This window comes from Epinephelus fuscoguttatus, linkage group LG22 (assembly GCF_011397635.1).
Source record: "Epinephelus fuscoguttatus linkage group LG22, E.fuscoguttatus.final_Chr_v1".
Classification (NCBI taxonomy): domain Eukaryota; kingdom Metazoa; phylum Chordata; class Actinopteri; order Perciformes; family Serranidae; genus Epinephelus; species Epinephelus fuscoguttatus.
Window position 1 is genome coordinate 18,690,873 of NC_064773.1, and position 23,096 is coordinate 18,713,968.

The 23,096-nt window shown below is 41.9% G+C and overlaps 1 protein-coding gene across 2 annotated transcripts in view; it reads right to left on the minus strand.

Annotated features, from left to right (window-relative positions):
- Positions 1-515: 515 nt before the first annotated feature.
- rerg (RAS-like, estrogen-regulated, growth inhibitor) overlaps positions 516-23,096 on the minus strand; it is a 73,191-nt gene continuing 50,610 nt past the window's right edge. For both annotated transcript variants that reach the window (XM_049566367.1, XM_049566366.1), the window contains exons 3-5: positions 18,514-18,570; positions 8,075-8,148; positions 516-2,027 (exon numbers count right to left, since the gene is read on the minus strand). In XM_049566367.1, coding sequence (XP_049422324.1) covers positions 1,617-2,027; positions 8,075-8,148; positions 18,514-18,570 — 542 coding nt within the window. In that variant the 3' untranslated portion in view covers positions 516-1,616. The remainder of the gene's footprint in view (positions 2,028-8,074; positions 8,149-18,513; positions 18,571-23,096) is intronic.

Below are 23,096 nucleotides of genomic sequence, written 5' to 3' on the forward strand. Positions count from 1 at the left end.
CAGAACAGTTTACCCCATCACTTTTGGTTACAACTTCAGCGATTTCCTCCGCTTAGTCTTCAGCTGTAGTTTTTGTTCTATTTCTTACCTGTTAAATTAGATCACTGAGCACCACAGAATGAAGTGGTAACACTTTACACTTGTGTCAAGACACTTGTTGTCTGAACTGACTGGAAAACGTGGCAGGATATGTTGCCATTGTTAATATGTTTGTGGTTTTAAACATGAGCATCAGCACAGAGTGTCAGCATATGCCTTAGAGAGCCAGATGAGCCTCGGGTTGCAGATGAGTTTCAGAAGTAAACGCATATGTTAAGCAGTCCCTGCTGCTCCCTGCTGTCACTATGTAAATGTGACATTTAATGGTCAGGCTGGAAGTGTCTATATCAGTCACAATGGTTATTATTTGAAACTTGGGACACCACTAAGGGCCCCTGTGGTACGTCGTGCACCCGGCCATGACATTTTCACTGTCAGCCAAACATGTAGTCATTAAGTGAGAAACTGTTGGGATATTTCAGTATATATATCAGTCTTTAATTACAAGTGCACAGCTGGTTGTTTTGATCATACAGGTAATAACATACATAAAGAAAACATTACATGTCAACAGTTACAGTTTCTTGTACTGTAGATGCCTTTGGGTTCTGTACACACTCAAGACACAGCATTGCTTAAGGCAATATACCATATTGTACGTACCGCAGTTTACAGTATTAAAATTACAGCCATTAAGAACACCCCTGGAATGTGACATGTTGGTATGGACGGCGACTGCTTCCCTTTGTATGTATAGAGACAAGAGCAAAAATGTTCTCTCCTGAGCTGAGACATGTTCTGAACCTGTGCTTTGGTTCTTTGAAGAGAAGATCTTGACTACATATGTTGTGGACAAACACAGGAAGTGCACTGCAGAACATAGATGTCAACAGAACATACTGGACTTTCTTACAAGGTTTGTTTGAAGAACATGTATTGACAGCTCTGGGGATTTTTCTAAGGTTGACATGGGTTAAGGACAACGGATCTACTTATATATTTATATATATAAAATAGTAAATCTCTGATCTTAGTTTTCTTTGACCACTGCTGACACAACAGTTACACACATGTGGGCCGAAGCACATCACAATATTCCCCTACGGACAAGATACAGAGAGGAAACTACGAATCTTCTGATTTGACGTCAATAAATCCTTGGATTCTTTGCATGCTAAATAAGATCACCTGCATGCATCATTTCAGACGGCCTTATTTATTGGTTTTAAAGAGATGGATGAGAGGAGTAAAGGAAAAAGTTGAGAACCTCAACATGTTAATGCATCATCATGAAACATCTCACCAGTATCCAGGATTGTTTTGTTCCAAATGAGCTTCAAAGTTTGGACGGGAAATCATCCGTTAAGGCTCCCATGCTGACGTGACAACAGGAGTCACCTCTTCCAGAGAAGAGAGATTGCACTTTTAGATGGAAAATGATCAGAGAATAAGTAAAAAAAACACATTCCACATTAAATCAGTCACATTTCGTCCTTTTCAGAGCCAATAGTTGCTTAAACATTTACATGAGAAAAAAATACATTTCTTGTGTCATCAGACAGCAGCGTGGCTCTCTCCTAGCTGCTGATCTTGGTCAGCATCTTGTTGATGGCCTGTTTGACGTGCGTGGTGGAGCTGCGGCGTCTGGCCTTGCCCTGCACGGCCTTGCGGCGCCTCACCTCGCGGCACAGCTCATGGAAAGCCTCGGCCACTGTGCCGCCCTCATTGGCACACGCTGAACATTCATAGAAAGCACACGCCATTTCAGCTGCCAGACGCTCGCCTTCCTCTGTGCCAACCTGCCGGACGTGGTCCAGATCGGACTTGTTGCCCACAAGGACCAGAGGCACATTTTTGGGCTTCTTCACCTCCTCTAGGAGACTTCGGAGCGGCGCCACCTCCTCAAAGCTTCCCCGGTCTGTGATGTCGTACACAATGACAAATCCATCCCCCCAACGCATGTGACCTTCCTTCTGCTGGATGTCCTCCTGAGAAGAAGACAAAGAAAGTTGGTCACGAACTTGAATTGAAACTCCAATTTTGAATAATCTGAAAGGAGTAGTTTTGATATTGGGAAATTCAATTGTAGTGGTGCTACTGCTCTGATATCTGTATGTAACAGAGGGAAACAGCTAGCCTGGCTCCGTCTAAATGTGATAAAGTCCGTCTACAAGCAACTCTGAAACTCACTAAATAATAGGTTATATTTTGTTTATTTGATCTGGACAAACTCCAAAGTAAGAAAATGACAAGTTGTGTTTTTTGTTTTTTGTTTTTTTTTTTATGGAGGTTAAATGCCAAACTATTTCTTGCCTGAGAATGCTCACTTTCTCCATGAATCCACAACTTGTGTAAACAATAACATGTTTTTGTTGTGGTAAAAACAAACAAGATACAAAGACACAGAAGCTTCGAGATGATGGATTTAGTCACCTTTGGGTCAGGCTAGCTCTTTTGCTGTTTTAAGTGTTTGTGCTATGTTAACTGACTGCTAGCTGGAGCATCATGTTTTCCATAGGAGACCGGGGGTTGGTTCTCAAACAGCTATTCTCTGGTGCTTTTAAGGTCAGAGAAACAAAAATACAACATCAGAGTGTTTGCTTTCTTGACCTATACTTATCGACTGTGTTTAAACATTTGGAAATATTTTGGTAACATTTACCATTGAATCCAAAGTAAAAATGTGGTGTAATATTTATTTTAAATAGTCAATGGAAAAATAATTAGACATTCCTACTGATGAATTGCTTTAAAATGTTGTTTGGGTTTTAAAAATGGACAGATACTCAATTGTTCTTGGTTTCTGGTTCTTGTTTTCATCAAATGTTAAAATTGTTTGTATTGGTTGCTTAATTTTTTGGTAACTATATCATTTAACATTGTGCCAACCAAACTCGTGATGGGGCAAGTTGGCACAAATGCACATTACCTAAAGCATGTACCACCAAACTTTAGAAAACATTTGTATGAATTAAAACATATTAGTTTACAGTTAAGACCTAATATGTTTCATCTGCTGCTGGTTTGAGTATTGTAACATAAATTATGCCATTAAAGTAAGTCAGAGCAAAAAGTTTGCCATATAACCCCGGTCTCCCCTAAAGAAAGAGAGTTGTATTAATTTTATCCTACAACTGTGCAAGTGAATTTCCCAAAATATATAACTATTCCTTTACATTTTGCGACTCCGAACCTTTTTTTAAAAAAAGTCAGATTATCTAAAGAATGATCTAAAAACAAGATAATGCTCAAAACAAGGACTTACAGAAAATTCTGTTGCATAGGTTTCAGTTTAAAGCCAGCACTGGACACTATCATTCTATGCCTTTTTGTGTTTGAACAGAACAATATTTGGTCTTGGTAGTTTTAAACCATGTTCACATATGCAACACACCTAGTTTCGTTAGGCAGATTTGTCTCCAGTTCCTGACTGTTTGCTCTCTCCCACACCTGCGTAAACCAGAAATTAAATTCTGCCGAGCCGTCTGAGGATTGTAAACATTCAGGCATGTGCTCCTAATTTGATCATGTTGAAGCCGAGGCGGTTCCTCCTGGTCATAACAGGACTTAACTGGTCGTGTGGCAGACTTTAAATCGTAACCCGACTGGAGGGAGGCACACAGATCCTGATCCCATAATTATTGTCAGCGGAAGCTTAAAAAATACCACATCCCTCCAGAGGACAGACAGGAAAGTTTGACGTTTGTATACCTGACCGACTTCTGAACCTGGAATTTATGAGCTCCCCAGAAGACTCCACCTCCACAAATCATGATAGAGTTAGCACAGCGCTTTGATACAACAGAGTCAGGAGAGGCCTGACATCAATGCAGCCGTGACTGGAAACATTCAGACCTCATCCTAATGCCAGCTGAAAATAGGCTACGATATAATGAGAGAGAGAGATGACTTGGCTCAAGTGTCGCAAGGGAAATCAGCCGCCAGCAGAACACCTACGCAGCACTGCAGCATATTTATCTTCAGCCTGAGGACTTACGCAAGCTCTCCCTCATGGTCAGGACCCTGCTATACCTCTGCCAGACTGCAGGAAATGACCATCTTGTAGTGCCATTCAGCCTCATATCCACTCCTACTGTTGCTCAAACAACTCTTTGCATGAGAGACAAATGAGAAAAGAAGTGGAGATGTGTCCTTTTTTACTGTGAACAACACAATACTTTGCTGACACAGAAGTAAGCAATTACTTGGAGAATGTCTGGAAGAAGTGGGGGGGAAAAGCTCATTTATCTGGACCGACTTTAGGCATGCATTTTCCTCTGTCTGCTATTTGGTGTACAAATTATTGAACATTTACTCCATAAAAATGTCAGTTTAAAGTCTGGAGAAGTACATAAAAAAAACTACTGGCCAAATAGCTTTATAAGACAACTACAGCTGCCACACTTGAATAAATCTTGAATAAATCAGGTTGGAAATATGACTGAATATTATTACTTTTTAGAGCGAATTTTGTGATGTCACCATCCACCAATTTTACACAAAGGTCAGTTACTCAATGGACTCATTACTCGTGGACTAAGGAAGCCCAATAAGAAACCTCTGACATCACGGGGGGGGGGGGGGGTCCGAATTTGTCTGGACACTTCAGATATTAAACACAGTCTGTTTTAGAAAGCAGGGGCATTGAGTTTGAAAGATGCAGGCATTTATTAGGACGAAGGGTCTAATGAAAAACACTGTCGACTTGCATCATGGGAAATGTAGTATCCAGTGCGTTATAAAGCTACAACACTAAATCACTGAAGTGCCCTTTGTCTGTACTTGAGATACTTTAATTTACATCCATTGTATGTCTCTGGAAACATAGCATTAGATTATTAATTATGTTGACAGTAGGGCTGGGTGATTGATGATTTACTGATGTCAATATATTTTCAAGCAAAATATAGATTTGGAAATACCGTTTGCATTCATATAGACTGACACAGAGCTGCTCCTCTGTGTAATCTGTCTGTTAATTGTCTACAGTGCGACATCAGTCTATATATTGTACGTGCTACGCTGACTCAGTCTGTGAGATGAATGAAATTACCACAGTAGTACATGTGCAGTCCAGTGCTGCATGTGTGGGAGACAGAGCTGCTTGATTTGTGTCAGGTGAGCATTTGTCTGCTAGTTTGAGTGTGAGGTGGATCGTAGCACATCACCGTTCTTCTTGGTTGTAGTTGTAGTCTACTGTATGACACTGAGACAGCGCCTGGATGTGGGCGACAGATGTGTTTAAAATATGCAGCGACAAGAGGCGTTCCATATACAAGACGTATATAAGGTGGACTAGGGTTGGGTTGGTATGAGGGGGAAAAAAAAAAAAACGGCCAGGTTTTTGTGAAAAACCGCATCAAGGATTTTTGCCACTTGGAGGCGCAATTGACTCATTTAGAATAAATAACGACCATAGGGCAACAGAGTGACAGTAACACGTTGTTTCTTTTATTCCTTACAAATAAATTTGCAGGTTTAGCTTACCCAATCAGTGCAAACAAAGGTTGCCTCCTTCGTCTGGCACAAAGCCAAAGTGTTGCCATATTGGCGCATTCTTTGATTTCTTTGAGACTAAATTGTCCGCCATTATCGACTCCCCGTCGCTGTTAACAAACTCCAGGCTACAGTAGAGGCCTCGGTGCATACACACTCACACTCCCTAACTCAGTCCTCGCCCCAACCCCCTCTCTCCTGCTCGCTGTGCGCTTGGCGAAGAGGCAGACATAGGCTGTAAAATGACATATGCGGTCCGGTCGCTCTCAAAAAAAAAAAAAAAAAAAATCCCTGGTCCAAGACGGAGTACCGAACCGAATTGGTATTACTGAGAACTGACCCAACCCTAACATGGACAGTGTCTCGCGCCTTCCCTCCCTCAGTCTCTCTGTTGATGCTATATGCATAAATAAGATTAACAGCCTCAATAAATAAATAAATATTTAAATCATTTTCCAGCACTAGATTAATTTGAAAGGCCATGGAAAATGACTTTTTAACTTCCCACATGGAGATTTTAAATTGTGCAAAAAGTTAACGTACAGCCTGCTATTTATTTTGTAACAGTTTCCGTTAACATATTGTGCAGCTAAATATTTTCAAGCAGGAAGATCAGTGTCTTTGTATTTTATTTTGTTCACAGTGCATGTGACATCTCAACAGTGGTTTTATCTTGCACCTAAACATGTAGCCCATTTTGTAGAAAATACTGAGACATATAGAGTGTGTCGCCATTCAGCCTGTAAATATGGAGTAAGGACTTTCTGTCCGTATCGATCAGCCCTAATTGACAGATATTTCACTGTGTTCATACACTAACAGTATTTGTAGTGCTCAAGTACGAAGTCTGGTACTATGGTCATCCTACCTCTCCAGTCAGTACATGGTACAGCAGAGATAAGTTGCAGACAGGGTCCAAAACTAACTTCTTTTTTTTTTTACCAGCCAGGCAGATATTTTACCAGCCAACCAAATAGGGCTGCCACGATTAGTTGACTAATCGATGACCAATCGACTATTAAAATAATCGGTGACTGTTTTAGTAGTCGACTAATCGGTTTGAGTCATTTTTCATGGAAAAGTACCTCAAAATACTCTTACTGCAGCTTCTTATGTTCAGATATTAGCAGCTTTACGCACTCTGCTGTGACAGTAAACTAAAACCCTTTGGTGTGAGGATGAAACAAGACATTAGATGATGTAATTTTGGGGTTTGGGAGAGACAGACTGACATTTTTCAACATTTTAACACATTTTTCGATGAAATGATTAGTCGACTAATCGAAGAAATAATCGACAGATTAGTCGACAATGAAAATAATCGTTAGTGGCAGCCCTACAACCAAATAAAAATTGCTTTTAAGTGTTGTAATTTGCTATCAGTATTATTTACCATGTCATTTGGGTCTTGTATGCGATTCTCAGTCAATATTTTAATAGTGTGCACTAATATTAGTAATAATGTATGCTAAAATATGAATAACTGTTTCAAAAGTGAAGTGTAATATTTGGGTTAATAAATTCTGTAGTATTCTTACTACAGTGCAAAAAGAATCTTTCATTAAGGAATTTTACATGAATCACTGACTTCAGTCCCCTTTGGACAGTTGAGACATAAGATTTTAGCTCGACCAGACTGCAACAGCAGGGCCTGCCCTATATAAACATGAATGTCTGACCAGTGGTGGACAAAGTTGGTGGACAAGTGAAAGTTGTTCAGTCATTTTTTTTTTTTTTTTCTTAAGTGAAACTGCACCAACTGATTAACATACAAGTACAGAACAGTCCCTTCGTAAGTAAAGAACAGTCCCTAAAGTGCGGTGAGGTTTGTGGATGGTTAGCTGCCACAAAGAGAGAAATGTGAACGGCTTGTTTCTCCTCTGACACAACACATACCTGTGTGCTTGGCTGTTCAGGTACGTTTGGACAGCGATCGCAGGGCACCGAAATTCTCGCGTGAGCCTGTTCACATCAGACGCGCATTTCTCCACGCCGGTCGACAAGCGGTTCTGCTCCCAGCTGTTGTCTCCGTCACATTTGGGGCTGTTTTTCTATCATGGGCAACTGCCCGGCTTGACACATTCGCTCGCGGCTCGCCCAGAAAATAGACCAGACGCCGAAACGATCACTGCAGGGCAGCTCCGCGGCCGGTGTGGATGACACAGTCGGTTAACATGGGCGCCGAAAGGAAACTGGCTTCGCTTCGAGGCTATTCACAGCGCTTATCCGGGCAGTGTGGCCCTGGTGTTACGTGACCAAAGATCATCTCTGCCTGAAATACACATTACTCTGCCAGGAAACCAGCCGATACCAGCACCGTTCTACAGTAACAAAAAATGCATTTTTCGCTGGTAAAAAAATAACTCGCCAGAGTGGTGAGTGGTCTTAAAAATTTACCAGCCAGAGACAAAATCTACCCGTAATTGGCGAGTGTTAGTTTTGGACCCTGGTTGCAGATGGTGGCAGAGATCTCAAGTCTTTGTGTTTCTATTTTGACTCCTCAAATCCAAATGTTTGACACAGGGATCATTTGTCTCACCTGCCCTGCCGTGTCCAGAATCTCCATGGTGACAACCTCATCGTCAATGTTGGCTTGGTGACGATATGTTGATTCTGTAAGACACAAAAGACCAGAGTTACTCTATAAGATAAATTCAATCCAGTGTGAATCATCATTTGATAACAGACTCCTAATATGGGAGTCAGACTCATCGTTATGCACATTTGAGTTACTACATTACATATCACTGTGAAGGTAGGCAGACTTTTGAATGAGTGGATAATAAGTCATCACTACTGAAGTGACTAATAACTTTGGCTATAAAACCTCTTGCTGTGCAGTCCTGATCGCAGTACTCTGCCTGATGAATGCAGTGTTTCGATTTGTTTAAAGTCACGTCTCTTTACTTTAAATACACACTGGATGTAGGGTGTTGAGTTGGTAGTTTGCTGCAGCTTCCCAGTCCTCCCAGATCACAGCATGTTACCTTCACAAACTTGTCTTTTGTTTCCAGTCAGCTTGATACAGCCAAATAACAAATACCTGGCTCCCTTCAGAGACTTGTGTGTGATATGGACATCACGTACATCCATGTTTTTCTAGACTAATAGAGGTCAAAACAGCTTCTGCCTGGCTCAGACAGACGCTGCATTCTCCACAAAAGAGTGGCCTCAGTTTTCTCAGCAGGTTATTGGACCTTCCTGGTTGCTGTATGCAGGCTTACTCTTGCAGCGGCCTGAGTCGACCTGAGCTTCACCTCCTAGCTGGTTTAAAAAGCAGGATAAGAGCTTCTTATTCCTGGCACAGGAGCGCAGGTTTGAACTGTGGCTGTGACCTTTCGTTCCACCTTGAACAGCACAGGCGTTATCTGCCTAAATTGCCCCCTTGTAAAAAACCCATCTGTGTAAACACCCAGCAGAGAGCACTGAAGCCCATCAAGCCCTCCTTGTAAAGAGAGAGATTCTGACGGATTTTGCCGTCATCTCAACCGGAGGGCGAAGGCCTCAAAGCTTCTCAAAGCTTTTTGAGTTTGTGAATTAGGTCTTACAATTGCTTTCAGCTTGTGACTCATGACCAGGTTGCTCTGCGATGTCTCGATGTATGGTTCTTTTGTAAAGGAAAAACACCAGAAAGCTTTGTCCGTCAAGAAATCTATATTTGAAAGACAAGAGAACTATACATACTTTTGGTCTCATCATTTTTAATTTTTAACCTCTTGAATGAAAGACCAAGATAACTGTCAAAGTGGTCCGACTGCCCGTCACCTACCATGTCATTCAACATGATCCCTTATTCCAAAACCAAGAAAAGAAAAACATTCTTGCTCTTTCCTTAGCTTAACATTTGTTTTTATTTTTTGGTAGTGCTTTTTTGTCTTTTAACCGTTTTACAAAAAGAGAGATGTGAGAATGTGTGTATGTCATGTATTGCAAACTTCAAAGCTATTAGCTCTATTAGTTTGCAGTATCCTCCTGAGACCCTGTGTCCTCTTATGAGGACATCTCATTTTGGGTTTACTTGACCTTATACTAGGGTTGTCATGAGAGCCGATACTTCAGTACCAAGTCAATGCCAACACGCAAAAAATACATCGGTACCTGTTTTTTTTGTTGTTGTTGTTGTTGTTTTTTCTCGGTACCAAAAGTACCGGATACAACTTTGCCCTCAGCGGGCTGTGTCGATTCCCGTTGGAACTGACAGGGGCATTATACGCACGTCAGTCGGTGCCGAGGACGAGCACCTAAGAAGAACGTCTGTTCTCCATCGTCTTTGCTAGAAACTATGGCTTTTACAAGTGCTGCTGGAGCCATTACATCACGGCTTGTCAAAGTCAAGTAGTGGGAGTTGTGTGTGGAGAAGGTCTCATTTACACCGCAAGCGATGTGTTGGCGTAGCTCTCGCGAGCGGTCACTGTTTACTCGTGTTTTCATTTCGGCGAGCATGTTAACAGGTTAGAGCATTCACATTGCATCCGTTCTATGCGCTGCTTGAGTCACATTTTTTGAATCCATGAATGGCCGCGGTATTCAACAAAACACACGATTTTGCGTGTGTTGTGACCTCTCCCGGCCACCATAGACATCTCCCCCTTGACCAAGCGAGACCTGACAGGCATATGTTTCATGTACTTACCCATCTGTAGTGCTAAATATTAATTCTCCAAGTGTTGGAATAATCACTGGCGCGTGAACCTGTCCACCCTGGGCTTTGGGTCCAAACTCACTTGTTTTTCTTTGGGGTTTATTGGAGATTTACAAACACGGTGCACTACCGCCACCAACTGTTTGGGTGTGGTTTGTATTTTGACGGGACAGCAGCGTCTGTTTGATTTTGGTGTGAATACACTTGTGCTGCCACAAAGCTTGTGGACCACTTCGCGAGGGCTACGCAAATGCATCGCTTGCGGTGTAAATGAGGCCTTAGACCAGCTGATCCCGACACAAAAGTGGACGAGGTCCAAACCCTGATCACATTTTATGGTTAAAACGTGTTTATTTATTATTAATAAAGTTTGTAGTTTGATATGGATTACACATGTGATTGGTTTTAGTAACAGTAAAAAGCTAAGACACTGTTAATTAGGAATTACTTGTCTGAGGACACTGGGACTTAATTATCATCAGCAATGTTTATTTTTTTTTATAGTAATCGGGTCCTACTGATCCCAAATAGCTAGGAGAAATCAAAAATGCATTCCAAACTAAAGTGCGGTTCTCAGGAGGTTAAAGTGCAAGCTAACAGTTCAAGATGACTAAGCTAGTGTTTTCCAAGCTACAGGCTGTGGTGGTTTGAGGTACAGGCATAAGACAGCTCATTATACATTTATTAAACGTATTAAAACCTCTGACCACTATGTGAATATTACATTTTTTATATTTGATATGAGGATGCTTGTTTAAATTTAATTGTTCAACCATTAAGGTTGGATACTGGACTCATTACTTTTAAGGGTACTGATTGAATTACGTCTGTACTGCTGGTGTCAAATTTTGGTCATTGGGAGCACATCTGGGTGAGAATGCTGGGTGTAGACAAGAGGCAGAAGTGTCGCGAAGTGCCTGGAAGCCTAGAAGCCAGCGACAGAGCTCTCCAGTGATGCGTCGTCCATCGGGTTCCTAGCAAACCAAAACTATCGTTGCAGTGCCAATGTGCTGCAGTAGTTTTGGTGTCTGGTCTGTTTGCTTTTCTATAGTGTTTTAGTAATAGCCTGGTGTCACTGCAGGATGAGTAGACACACGCCGACAGTCGGAGACGGAAGATTAGCTCTGTGTGTTATTAGAAAAGAGCAAAGGAGCAGAATTACATTTTAGCCCACTACATCACGTGCAGCCTTTTTAAAATGTAATTTCTGTAATTGCAGAGAAAGTAAAGTACTGAAAAAAGGTACCTTTGGGTGCCAGTACTGGTGCCAGTATTGGTTCAAATGTGAACTGCTCCCAGCACCACTTTACTCTACTTAATGAATTAAAAACACTGAACAGTTAATTCTGAAACTTTTAAATTGCCATTTTCCGTTCATATCTGAAGTAATAGATTGGTGCCAGCTGCAGCCAAATTGCTCATCGATAAGTTCAAAAACTCTGCTCAGAGTTTAAATAGCAGATTCAGGACTTGTTGCTCCAGTCTCTGCACGTCTTTCTCTCTGTGTCCCAGGTGCGCTCACCTCTCTAGGGGATAAACTGCATCCTGTGACGTAAATGAAATGTCACAGAGAGCCAAAGGCGTAATAGTGGCAATTTATAGCTCTTTGGCTGGAAGCATGCGGAGCATCTGGGAGGAGGAAAACCAGAGTCTCGCACTGTGACCCGTGGGACAGCCTATTTCAGGAGTCATCACTCCATCAGCTGCAAACAGCACCTAATCTGTCCACGTCCACCCCTCTGTGTATTTGTCGCTAAATGCTCTGACAGGGGGCAGGGTCGCGATGATTTAACCTGCTCCATCATCCCCTCTAAAGGTCTTGGAGAGAAACAAAAGCAGTAATTTTCTTGGCAGCGAGCAATTCTTCCCTCATAATTCAAAACCCCTCGCTGCCTGAGGGCTGTTTTGGCAGAAGGAAGAAAGAGAAAGTGTCACGCCAGACTCTTAGTGTCAAAACTGGAAGCAGAATCCAGTCTGTTGATATAGCTCGTAAAATCTATCGCTCTTACAGTGCTTTATTTCCAAAATGTTCATACCAGAAATTCCCTCAGCATTATGCGATACAATATAAAGCACTGCTGCCGTCGTGATGCCAAACCGCAGTAGAAGTAGCAAAGTTCATTTCTGTGTGCCAAAGGAGATTAGATTCTCTAACTGGACGGTGTGCAGGGACAGAAATGACTAATGCAATATATCAAGGCCATCTGCACTCTGAACAGCTACAGTTTCTCATGTCAGCGAACGACATCCAACTGGTCATCTTGTAACAAAGCAGCAGATGACGTAGCAGAAGTCTAATTATTACTTATGCACATATTCATGTCTTTTTGCTTCATTCATTTGATGCAGGAACACAGTACGCAAGTTCGACAATACATATTGTCATTCTTTGCTAACGTAACATCTAGTGGAGTCACCCACAGGTGGCTCAAAGAACATTTGATGCCTGGGTGTGTTTGGATGTCGACTAGATCCTGAAAATGCAAATGTCAGTTAAGCAGCCCAAAATAAAACTTGGGCTCAATTTATGATTTAGATTAAAATATATCTTTTAAGGTTCAATTCAATTCAATTTTATTTATAAAGCCCAATATCACAAATCACAATTTGCCTCACAGGGCTTTACAGCATACGACATCCCTCTGTCCTTATGACCCTCGCAGCGGATAAGGAAAAACTCCCCCAAAAAACCCCTTTAACGAGGAAAAAAAACGGTAGAAACCTCAGGAAGAGCAACTGAGGAGGGATCCCTCTTCCAGGACGGACAGACGTGCAATAGATGTCGTACAGAACAGATCAGCATAACAAATTAACAGTAATCCACATGAGAGAGAGAGAGAGAGAGAGAGAGAGAGAGAGAGAGAGAGAGAGAGAGGTAATGACAGTAGCTTACAACAACATTATTGAAAGTAATAATATTATAGTTATAGTTCTGGCTACTGTGGTACAATATGTTGAAAGTATGTACTAATATCTGGCAGTATACATGTGTGACAATAGTCATGTGTATAATAACAGTAGAAGTATGACTAATGATGGCAGCAGCAGGAGGCGTCTGGCAGGACCACGGCAGAAAGTTGCCACCAACTTGTACGTCACTCTGAGTAGATTTAAATCCAGTCACAGACTTTATAGAGAGCTGTTTCTTGTGTTGGGTGACTAACACACAGCTGAACCAGCCTCATGAGTATTTTTTTTTTTTGCATTTCTGTATCCACGTTTTTTTGGCAAGACTGAAATCATGGCTCGATAGCGCACTGGAGCCGTCATTAACATAGCCTCTGCCCCACTATATACAACTAATGTTAGAGTGAGTAGCATCATCAGTGTTGTTTCATTCGCCCCCTGTGTGGTAGCAACGTCTGGTCTACGTTCAACAAGCTCGCTTGGTTCTTTCAGGCTAATAAATACATGACTTAACAACTCAACTTCCAGCTTAATCGGCTACCTGACCCGACAGTTACTGCTAACTGCTGTGGGTGCGTGCTCTGTAGGGCTGTACATGACTCAGAATTGTGTCAGTCAAATCATATTCAGACTTATAATACAAATACTCGACTATTCTTTTTGGGGTTTTTTTCCATATAAATTTTGAAAGTTTGAACAGAGCTCAGCAGGACATTTAGTGTAATATATGGGGAAAACGCTAACGGTGCCAGTGATGGATTGAAAATGTGCAACATTTTTTGTCGACACTTGTTATCAAACAGTGGAAACGGTGGAAAGTCTCTGTTCCTCTGTCGCTGCATCACTTCCGCAGCTGTCTGTACCAAAGAGTAGCGTGAAAGTTGAGTGCTCATCAGTCTCAGTCGACTGAGGGGTCTCTGACTGACAATTCGATTCTGCGACTTTCAAGTGGCAGCCCTAGTTCTTTGTGCTAATGTTAGCTGCTGAACAAGACACTGTCGCAGCATTAGCGCCTCACTTATTATTTGGCTTATGGCGTGTGCTTTGTGCCGATGGGTTAGCTGCTAACAAGAGTCTGGCTTCGCAGTGCCTCGCTCTTGGTTTCAGCGCCTTCAGTGTTTCAGAGCAGAGAATACTTTTTATTAGGGCTGGGCGATAAATCGATTTTATCGATTAATTCAAATTTGTAGTTTAATGAAAATTGAGTTTCTCTTTAAAATCCGCCCCCGCGCCCCCAGTATAATGGTAGGGGAAACACAGCTGTATGATAAGAAAGGGGCCCGGTGGAAAACGATCACAGATGCAGTCGCGATGTATATTGCAAGAAATATGGTGCCCATATATACCATGGAAAAGCCGGGGTTTATTCACATCCTGAAAGTTTTGGACCCCAGGTATGTGCTACCAGGCGTCAATTTAAATCGTGAATCGGATTTGTTGTGGAAAAAAAAAACCCAGATTTTTTTTTTTTTTTTTTTAAGGCCATATCGCCCAGCCCTACTTTTTATTATTTCACATTTTTGAAACTTTATTTTATACACTTGTTGATTTTTGTTAAATTATTCAAATTTGCCTAGGTGGTTACTGACACATTGTTTGTGCTGTGACAAACTGATTACACAAATTTTTGCTTTACCCTGACTTTAAACTAGGGTTGTAGTCAACCAAAGAAAATCTTGGTCGACTAAAGTCATACATAATCTTCAACTAATCGATTAGTTGTGGGGAAAAAAAATCTGCATGTTATTTTTACTTCTGCGGTGGTGTGTCTGTGTCGCTCTGCAGTTACACCTCCAAAACACTAGTCAGCGGTGGAAGACTTAAGTGCTGTAAAGTTAAGTTCAAATCAAACTTTATTTATGTAGTTGATTCAAAACACACATTAAACATGGCTTAATAGAGACAATTTCAAACACAAGTACGCTAATCAGCTTCACTATAAATTGCAGAACTGACAAACGCTTGTCTTTATCTGGACTCATTTCACCCACCAATACAACATGCTAACATTATTAGCACAAGTCTATGGCATTTTACAGTGTATAAATTAGCCTAGCGTCCAGCTATGTTTTCCTCTTCTCTTCTTAACCGACAAAACAACTGTCTTTTACTAAACATGTTTTCCAAGCATATACAACATGCTAACGTTATTAGCGCAAGCCTATGGCATTTTACATTGTATAAATTAGCCTAGCAACAAGTAGAGATTTCCTCTGCTCATATGAAGCCAGGATAAATCCCGAAGTATAAATCCCTGAAGGATAGATCACACACATGACTTGCTATTGCTATGCTATTTTAGTGGAGGCTTTACTGTCTATACAATTTATTGTTTCTGATCTGTGAAATACAAGTAATACAAGCTTTGTTTCCACTGAGGGAAATGGTTTGGGTGAGGGTGGGCGAGTTCAACTTTCTGTCAACAACGGGGGTGTTATGAAAACACCCCCGTTTTCACAGATAACTTAGCCTTTTTTTCACTGTGAAAGCATGGTTCACTGGCTATACAACTCGAGGCGTAGCCTTGGTGGTGATGCGATGCTGAACTAGTCTATGAATCTCTTTCTGAAAGCGGTGTGGTGTCCATGTTCCTGATTATTTTTCTGATAAGAGGCTCAGCAGTCTAGAAGGCATGTCACATTTACTTGAGCCAGCTGATGTGCTTTGGGTGCTTGCCCAAGCAGAGGTGTATGAGACACCTCTGCTTGGGCAGACCCAGGACATGCTGGAGGAAGGACGGGCAATCATGCTAAATCTAAACACCAGAGAGTCCTCATTTTAGAGAAGAACACGCTTATGATCAGAATGAATAGGTAGATAATAAATGGAGATCAACAGTGAGCTGTAGACACTGGAAGTCCTATTACAATAGATGAAGTGCAGCCCACATTCTGGCGGTAATCTCGAGCTTCTCAGAACAGCACTCTGCATGCATCCACCCCACCTGTGTGATGTGCCCATAATTGGGTTTTAATAATGTGTTGACCACCTCATGGGTAATTTCAGCCAGGCAGTCTGATTGGTCACAGACACCCTCCCACAGTGCTTTTATTCCCATTATGCACCTCAAGCTGTGCTTTCTTGCTCGTGACGCCAACTCTTGTGGTAATCGAGGCAGTTATGTTCTGTTTTCTGCTTCTTTTTTTTTTTTTTTTTTAAGCTAAAACATGTGCAAGTTAATACGGCGCACATGCTGTATGAAACAGGTACACACAGTAAGAACACACTGAATTACAAAAGAAGCTATTGAGGGTGGAAAGAAAATGAATCTGTTCTTAATAACATGTTAACAGGTGCCTGCGTTCTGCCCTCAAGTCACATCTTTGCTGAACAAAAACAAGTCACTCAGTATCTGGAAAATAAGTGTTCCTGTTTTGTCGCCCCTGGAGCTAAAATTATCTCAACAACCTGCCAGCCATATGTTGTGTTGTGAAGCAGAGGGCATAATGGCTGTGAGATTACAATCATCATGTCGTTACATGAAGACGAGATTGATTATAAAAAAAAAAAAAAAAAAAGCGAATGTGCTCCCGAGTACAGTAATTGCACTCAGCCGAGATGCTGCACCTGACGTCACTAAAAATAGGTGCTGAAGAGAGCACCGTGTGAGCAATCTAGGGGCTCTGACCTGTCGTATACAACCAGGAAAAGAAAAGCACTTTACGAAGATGTGATGTCCTTGTACCCTGTAATTACAGTGCGGGGAATTGGCTCAATCTGCATCATTGTATAAAAAGGTTTTATAATGCTCTAATGAGGGCAGGAATATATAGTCTGAATTAAAGCTGATTGCATCACTTTAATTTGTGCTTTTAAAACACCAGACTCATTTAAATCACTACATAGTAAATTAATTTATTTTTCATAGCCTATAGATTTTCAATGTGTCTTTTTTTATTCTGATAAGCGTCATTATTTTTATAGCTTTTGATACCACAAAAACTCTTTTGTATATAAAGCCATAAAGGAATATTTCAACATTTTGGGAAATATGCTTATTCGCTCCCTTGCCAAGAGTTAGATCAGACAATACAACTCTTTATCTGTGTGCTGAATATTTAGCTATGGCCAACAGGTGGTTAACTTAGCTTAGCATAAAGGCTAGAGTCAAGGGAAATCAGCTTGCCTGGTTATATCTAATGGTTAAAACCCATCACTAAAGGCGTTTCTCAATCTGATTTCTTACCTGTACTTGTGTTCTTGCAGACTTGTGAAACATCATCAGTCGCAGCCCAAGTACTGTTCCAATTCAAAGTAGGGCTGCAACGATTAGTCGACTACTTTTCATAGAAAAGTACTAAAAAAATACCCCAACATACTCTTATTGCAGCTTCATATGTTCAAATATTGGCAGCTTTACACACTCTTCCATGACTGTGACCTAAAACCCTTGGGTGTGAGTACGAAATAAGACATTAGATCACATAATTTTGGGGTTTAGGAGAGACAGACCGACATTTTTCAACATTTAACACATTTTTCGATAAAATGGTTAGTAGACTAATCGAAGAAATAATCGACAGATTAGTCGACATTGAAAATAATCGTTAGTTGCAGCCCTAATTCAAAGTACAGTCCGAATGCCCAGATGTGAACTTGCTCTGCCCGTTCCATCTGGGATGCATTAGGAGGTGACTTGTGTGGACTTTTGACAGCCAGGTATCCCAGAATGCATTTCTCACAAACCAGCGGCAATGGCAGCCGTCCTTGGGAGTTTGTACTCCTGAGTTGAACTTGCCAAGTCCAAACTCCCACACGCGCAAGTCCGAACTTGATGTACTTGGTATTGAGAAACGCCTCAAGAGATCTAGAGCTCACTAATTAACATGTTATCTAGTTTGTTTAATTGTTGTCTGTTTGAGGCTTATGTGCTGAAACTATTTCCTGGCCTTCAGAGACTTTAAGTAGCCACTGTTCCAGCACGTATCTTCCCGTAAGACCACCAATTGACATAGACATGAAAGAGTATACGATAACACAATAATTAGTGTGATTTAAAAGCTAAAAATACACCCTGCTCTTTGTCATGAGCCTCTCCCACCGGACAATGACACGCTTGTGCACGTGCTTCATACAGTGACCTGGTGTTTCCCGAACGTTGTATTATCTAATCTTATTTAAATGTAGAGTGGCCCACGGCGCATTCACTTAGTCCCTCCTTGCCCTGCTCTTTTACTGTCTGTTTTTCAGACCACAAATGAAAGAAGAATTAGCTAGCCAGCCCTCCACCTCACTCTCACCGGGTTGAGAGTGGGCAGCACACATGCGTGGTATCTTCTTATCTAACTCTCAGCAAGACAGCCAGTAATAATAATGATTATAACAAAGCAAAATGTCAAACGGAATAAGTGTGGTAGAAGTAGCAGGTCTGCAGTATTCGTATTGATGGCTGTAAAACTGTAGTTGTGATCGCAGATAACTTGTCTTACCGAGTGTCGGGTCGTACTCCCAGATGAAGCGTCTGGTCAGAAATCTCACCACCAAAGCTGCAGAGAACAACAAATAAGTTCAGAACATGAATACAACAGAAGGAAAACTTAGCAGGGTAGTCGTCATGCTTTACAGAATATATTCAGTAATAATTGTGTCCTGAGTGTGGATTTTACTGCATGGAAAACAAACTGGAAGTGCGTGACCATCAGTTATTAACAGTGCTGATTATATCAGGCGCTGGCCCTAATATGCACATCCGCTGACAATATGTCTCCTTTAATAGCTAATCAGCTGTGGATGACCACAGATCCAAACCATTTTAATACACTTCTCATCTAAATGCTAATACCTATTTGAACAGTTCCAGATCATTAAGGCAGAGTTTAAACAGCCTTCAGGATGAAATATAGGCTCTCAAAGTTCATCACGAGCTGCCTCTCTTGTTCTGCCAAGCATCATCCTTCATCACAACTAAACAAAACAACATCCCCAGCAGGCCGGTGACTCACTTTCTTAATGATTTACCATCAACAAGTAAACTGCCAGGCGGATATGCTGATCTCCTTCATTTAGACAGAATCAGGAGGCCATTACCTCTGTGTCACGCAGAGCTGCAAACCATCTGTGTGCTGTTTGCCGGAGTATAAGTACCTGTAAACACCCATTCGACATGTTGACTCATGTGGGGAAAGTCTAGAAACTGCATAAAAACATTTATTCGCCGATCAAAATGTGACAGCTCTGTGATACATGATTCGTACCTGGCTGTCTTTCTCAGCAGCACTTGGCCTGTTTCATCTCAAAGCCAACATCGACTCTTCCATTTGATTTGTTGTGTCAGTGCCTTCTCTGCTGCTGATTATATTATTACATCCCCTGGTACCTCACACCTGAGCTCTATGGTGTAATGTAACTGAGACACCATGCACGGTGCCCCCACGGCCAATGAGTTGGAGCCCTACTGCCCTGGATGCCCAGATGCAGATGTAAGGAAGTGACATTGAATAACCAATCTGTGTTGAAGCAGTGGTGTCGGGTAGCTTTGAAGTATTTCTCATGTCACAGACACCACTTTTGGTTCGTGATGTGTCTTTGTTTTTGTTGTGGTGCTCTGCACAGATTTAACACCTGTGTGCCTGCCCACCTGCTCTCAACCTTGGCTGTCTAAAGCTTAGTGCGCCACTGTTTCCTGGTAAAGGTGGCAGGGTCTGCTGATGTTTGTTTTAATTGTAATTTTTTTTTTTTGGTCTTTGTGTGCTTGTGTATCAGTCTGTGTCCCCTCTCTGAGGTCTGAGGTTTTTGTTGGTTTGTGAAGCAGTGTAGGTAGAACTCTTCCTTTTTTCCTCAGTAGGACTTTGAGGAGTTTTGCGTCACATTGCGGATAATTGATCAGTATTTGTTCATTCAATATGAGTCATATAGTCATTGCAGTGTTCAACAATTTTATCGTGTACCCCATGATATTGTGCAGCCCTAGTTAATGGAGAGGGATGATGCCACTGAGACTGAGTATAAGCAAAATTGTGTATAGTTAGCAGCTATTTACAACATGTTTCTTAGAGAAAATAAATTTAATGTCAGACATTGGCTCTGAAACTTGTGCATGTCTAAAACGGCGGCTCTTCGGCTCTGCAGGTGGATGATTTTCGGCATTTTGGGAAAAATAGCTTAGCTTTACCTCTTTCCAGCTCTTATGCTAAGCTAGGCTAACCGTCTCCTGGCTTTAGCTCCATAGAAAAAGCTCAGTGGTATTCATCTCATCTCACTCCTGGAAAGCAAATGAGCTATTTTCCCAGAATGTCTACCTCTGTCTGTCTGCTGTGCTTAAATGAGACTGCACATGTATTGAAAGTTTGCTTTCATTAGCCACTGTAAGAGTCAGTTTATGTTCCATCAGAAGTGGTTTGTAAGAGGTGTTCAACCATGTTATAAATTAAAAGTGTTTTCTTGGTGTTCCAAACTGCTATGCTGAAAGCCAAAGTGGGAAGCCCACCATGCTACACTGTCAACACGTTTGCAGACCCGTAAAGGCTCCCTTTTTTTTGTTTGCTAACACACACGAACAAGCAAGTGTTCACACTTTCAATTCACTTCTCTGCAGGAGCTGTCATGTGCCTGAGTGACTCGCTATAGGCCTGAGTGGTCCACTTGAGTCCAGGCGTGTATCTGTATCCCCATGTCAAGTTGCTGAGCTGCTGCTTTTAGCAAAGAGACAATGGAGAAACAGCTCTGCCTTTGAACTGGGAAAAAAACCCCATCCATCTCGGCCAGGCCTTTTTTCCGCTCATAATTAGCCACGACAAGGGACGGGAAGAAAACCCATTATGTCGGCCAGAGTGTCGCTGCCACGTTTCATTACGCTCCTAAAGAACTCAAGTCCAGCCTTTGAGCTCAGGGCAGTGTTTGATGATTACTGGGAGCCTGGTGCTCAAATGTTCCAATTTATCTTTAGCACGTACGGAGGAGCTGTGGAAGGCTTCGCCGTGGTCTCTTTTTATTACGCAAAACATTTCTTTTTCTTCACATTGTTACATCAGTTAGTCCCGTGAATACAACATGCACAGAGAGACAGGCAGTCCCTTTGAAAAGCCTGTTGCAGCCCTGTTTTGCTGATTTTCTTACCTCTCTGTCCTAACACACGTAATGTGTTATCAGGGGAGGTGAGAGTACGTAATGAAACTTCCCTGAATGCACTCAAAGCAGAACAGCAGCAGATAATTTGTCATGCTGTTAAGAAGGCGCACTGACACGCACATTTCTTCTCCAGGCACATTTGCTTCTCTTGTTGCTGACTGAATTTCCCACTGAGGTTATTTCGTGTTGTTTCGGCCACAGTGGCCTGGATTCCAGGTGGACAGAACAACCAATGGGGTGTGAAGTCCTCTCCTCATTAGAGGTAACTGTATCTCCTGCTTTTCACTGCTACTAGAAGAAATGTACACACGGAAGAGAGGAGCCTTTGTTAACATGCGTCAATATGCACATTGTGGCCCAGATTCAGTACAGGTTTGCAGAGGGAATAATGTGCTCTGTATCGCCAAGCTGACCAGATCACAAAGACAGGCGATTCACTGACTGTGTGCAGTGAGAAGAAAGCTGATAGCGGAAAAGAAACCTCTTTTGCACCTCTCACAGTCAAACACACCACTGCTGTGGAAACCTTGTAGCACCGGTTATGTTCAGTTTAACTGCAGGTGGGGCTGAAACAGTTTGTGAATTCATACCAAACCATCACAGTCCAGGGGTCACTGTCTGGTGCACGCGGCCGCACACAGCAGCATGCAGAATACACAGTATGTAGATAGAAGCCTGTAATACAGAGCCAAAGTTCACAAACCCGAGTGCTACCCAGAAACCTTTTAGCTATTGGCGGTGGTACGTGTCCACAGGGGCATTGTTTTGACGTGAAGGGTTGCGTCAGCTCCCAGCATTGGACACTTGATGGGTGTGCCAATAGGTGGTCTGCTCCCAGATTCCAAACCAACATGGTGGCTAATTTGAAAAAGTTATCTCATATTACAAAAGCAGTTCATCGAAATGTGTGAGAAATAAGCCATGCGCTTACAATTAAACGTCTGCCCCCTCGCTAGTCGGCGCCAGAATATTAGTTGGATAAACCAATTAGTAGGGATGTCCCCATCGCATTTTTTTTTTGTTTTTTTTTTTTGCATCCGATCCGATACCGAGTCCTTTATTTTGAAACCAAGTCCGATCCGATACTTTGCAAAGCACTAAGAAAGAAAAAAAAAAAAAAAGAATGCGTCAAGGTTTGTTTTTAATTTAAATAGTATCCAAAAAGCTTATCGGTGGTTCAACAGCACAAAATGTAAACAAATTCAATATCTTCTTGTCTTCAACAAACAAAATAGGCCTATATCTGTATACACTGGAAAGTGGAGGCAGCAATGAACAACATAGATGAAAAACCTGGCCATTTTTGTTGTTTTGATTCTGATTTTGTAAAAATAACAAGATCGGAGCCGATACCCAATCCGAGGATCAGATCGGGACATCCCTACCAATTACTGTTTTATTCATGTACAAGGCCACTTAACTGTCATGCAGCCGCCCGCCACTATTGGGGGCTACAGAGCCTTCAGACAGCAGCCCCCCTCCCACTGGTAATGCTCGAGTAGACTGGAGTTTTAAAACAGCACGGTGGGAAATAGGAGAGATGTCCTCTCGCAAAACCAGCGCAGTTCGGCAGTACTTTGATCTAGGAAATGAAAACAAGGTAGCATGTAGGCTGTGTCAGAAAAAAATGGCATATCACTTGACTGCAGCAATGTGCAACCACATTCTGCTCAAGCATTTGGATGTTAACCTGCACTGAACAACAGCTGCTGCTGCTAGCGGTGCTAGCCACACTCAGACCAATTTGACATCATTCACCTGGAGATGCTGTGATCCCGCCCGGTCTGAGAATATAACGCAACTCATCATGACAATGACCTCGCAAGATATGCTAACACTTAACTTTGTTGAAGGTAAAAGCTTCAGGAAGTTAATGCAGTATGTTGAGCCTGAATGTTCCTGTTCACATTCATACTGCACGGCACAGAGTCTCGTAATTCAGCAG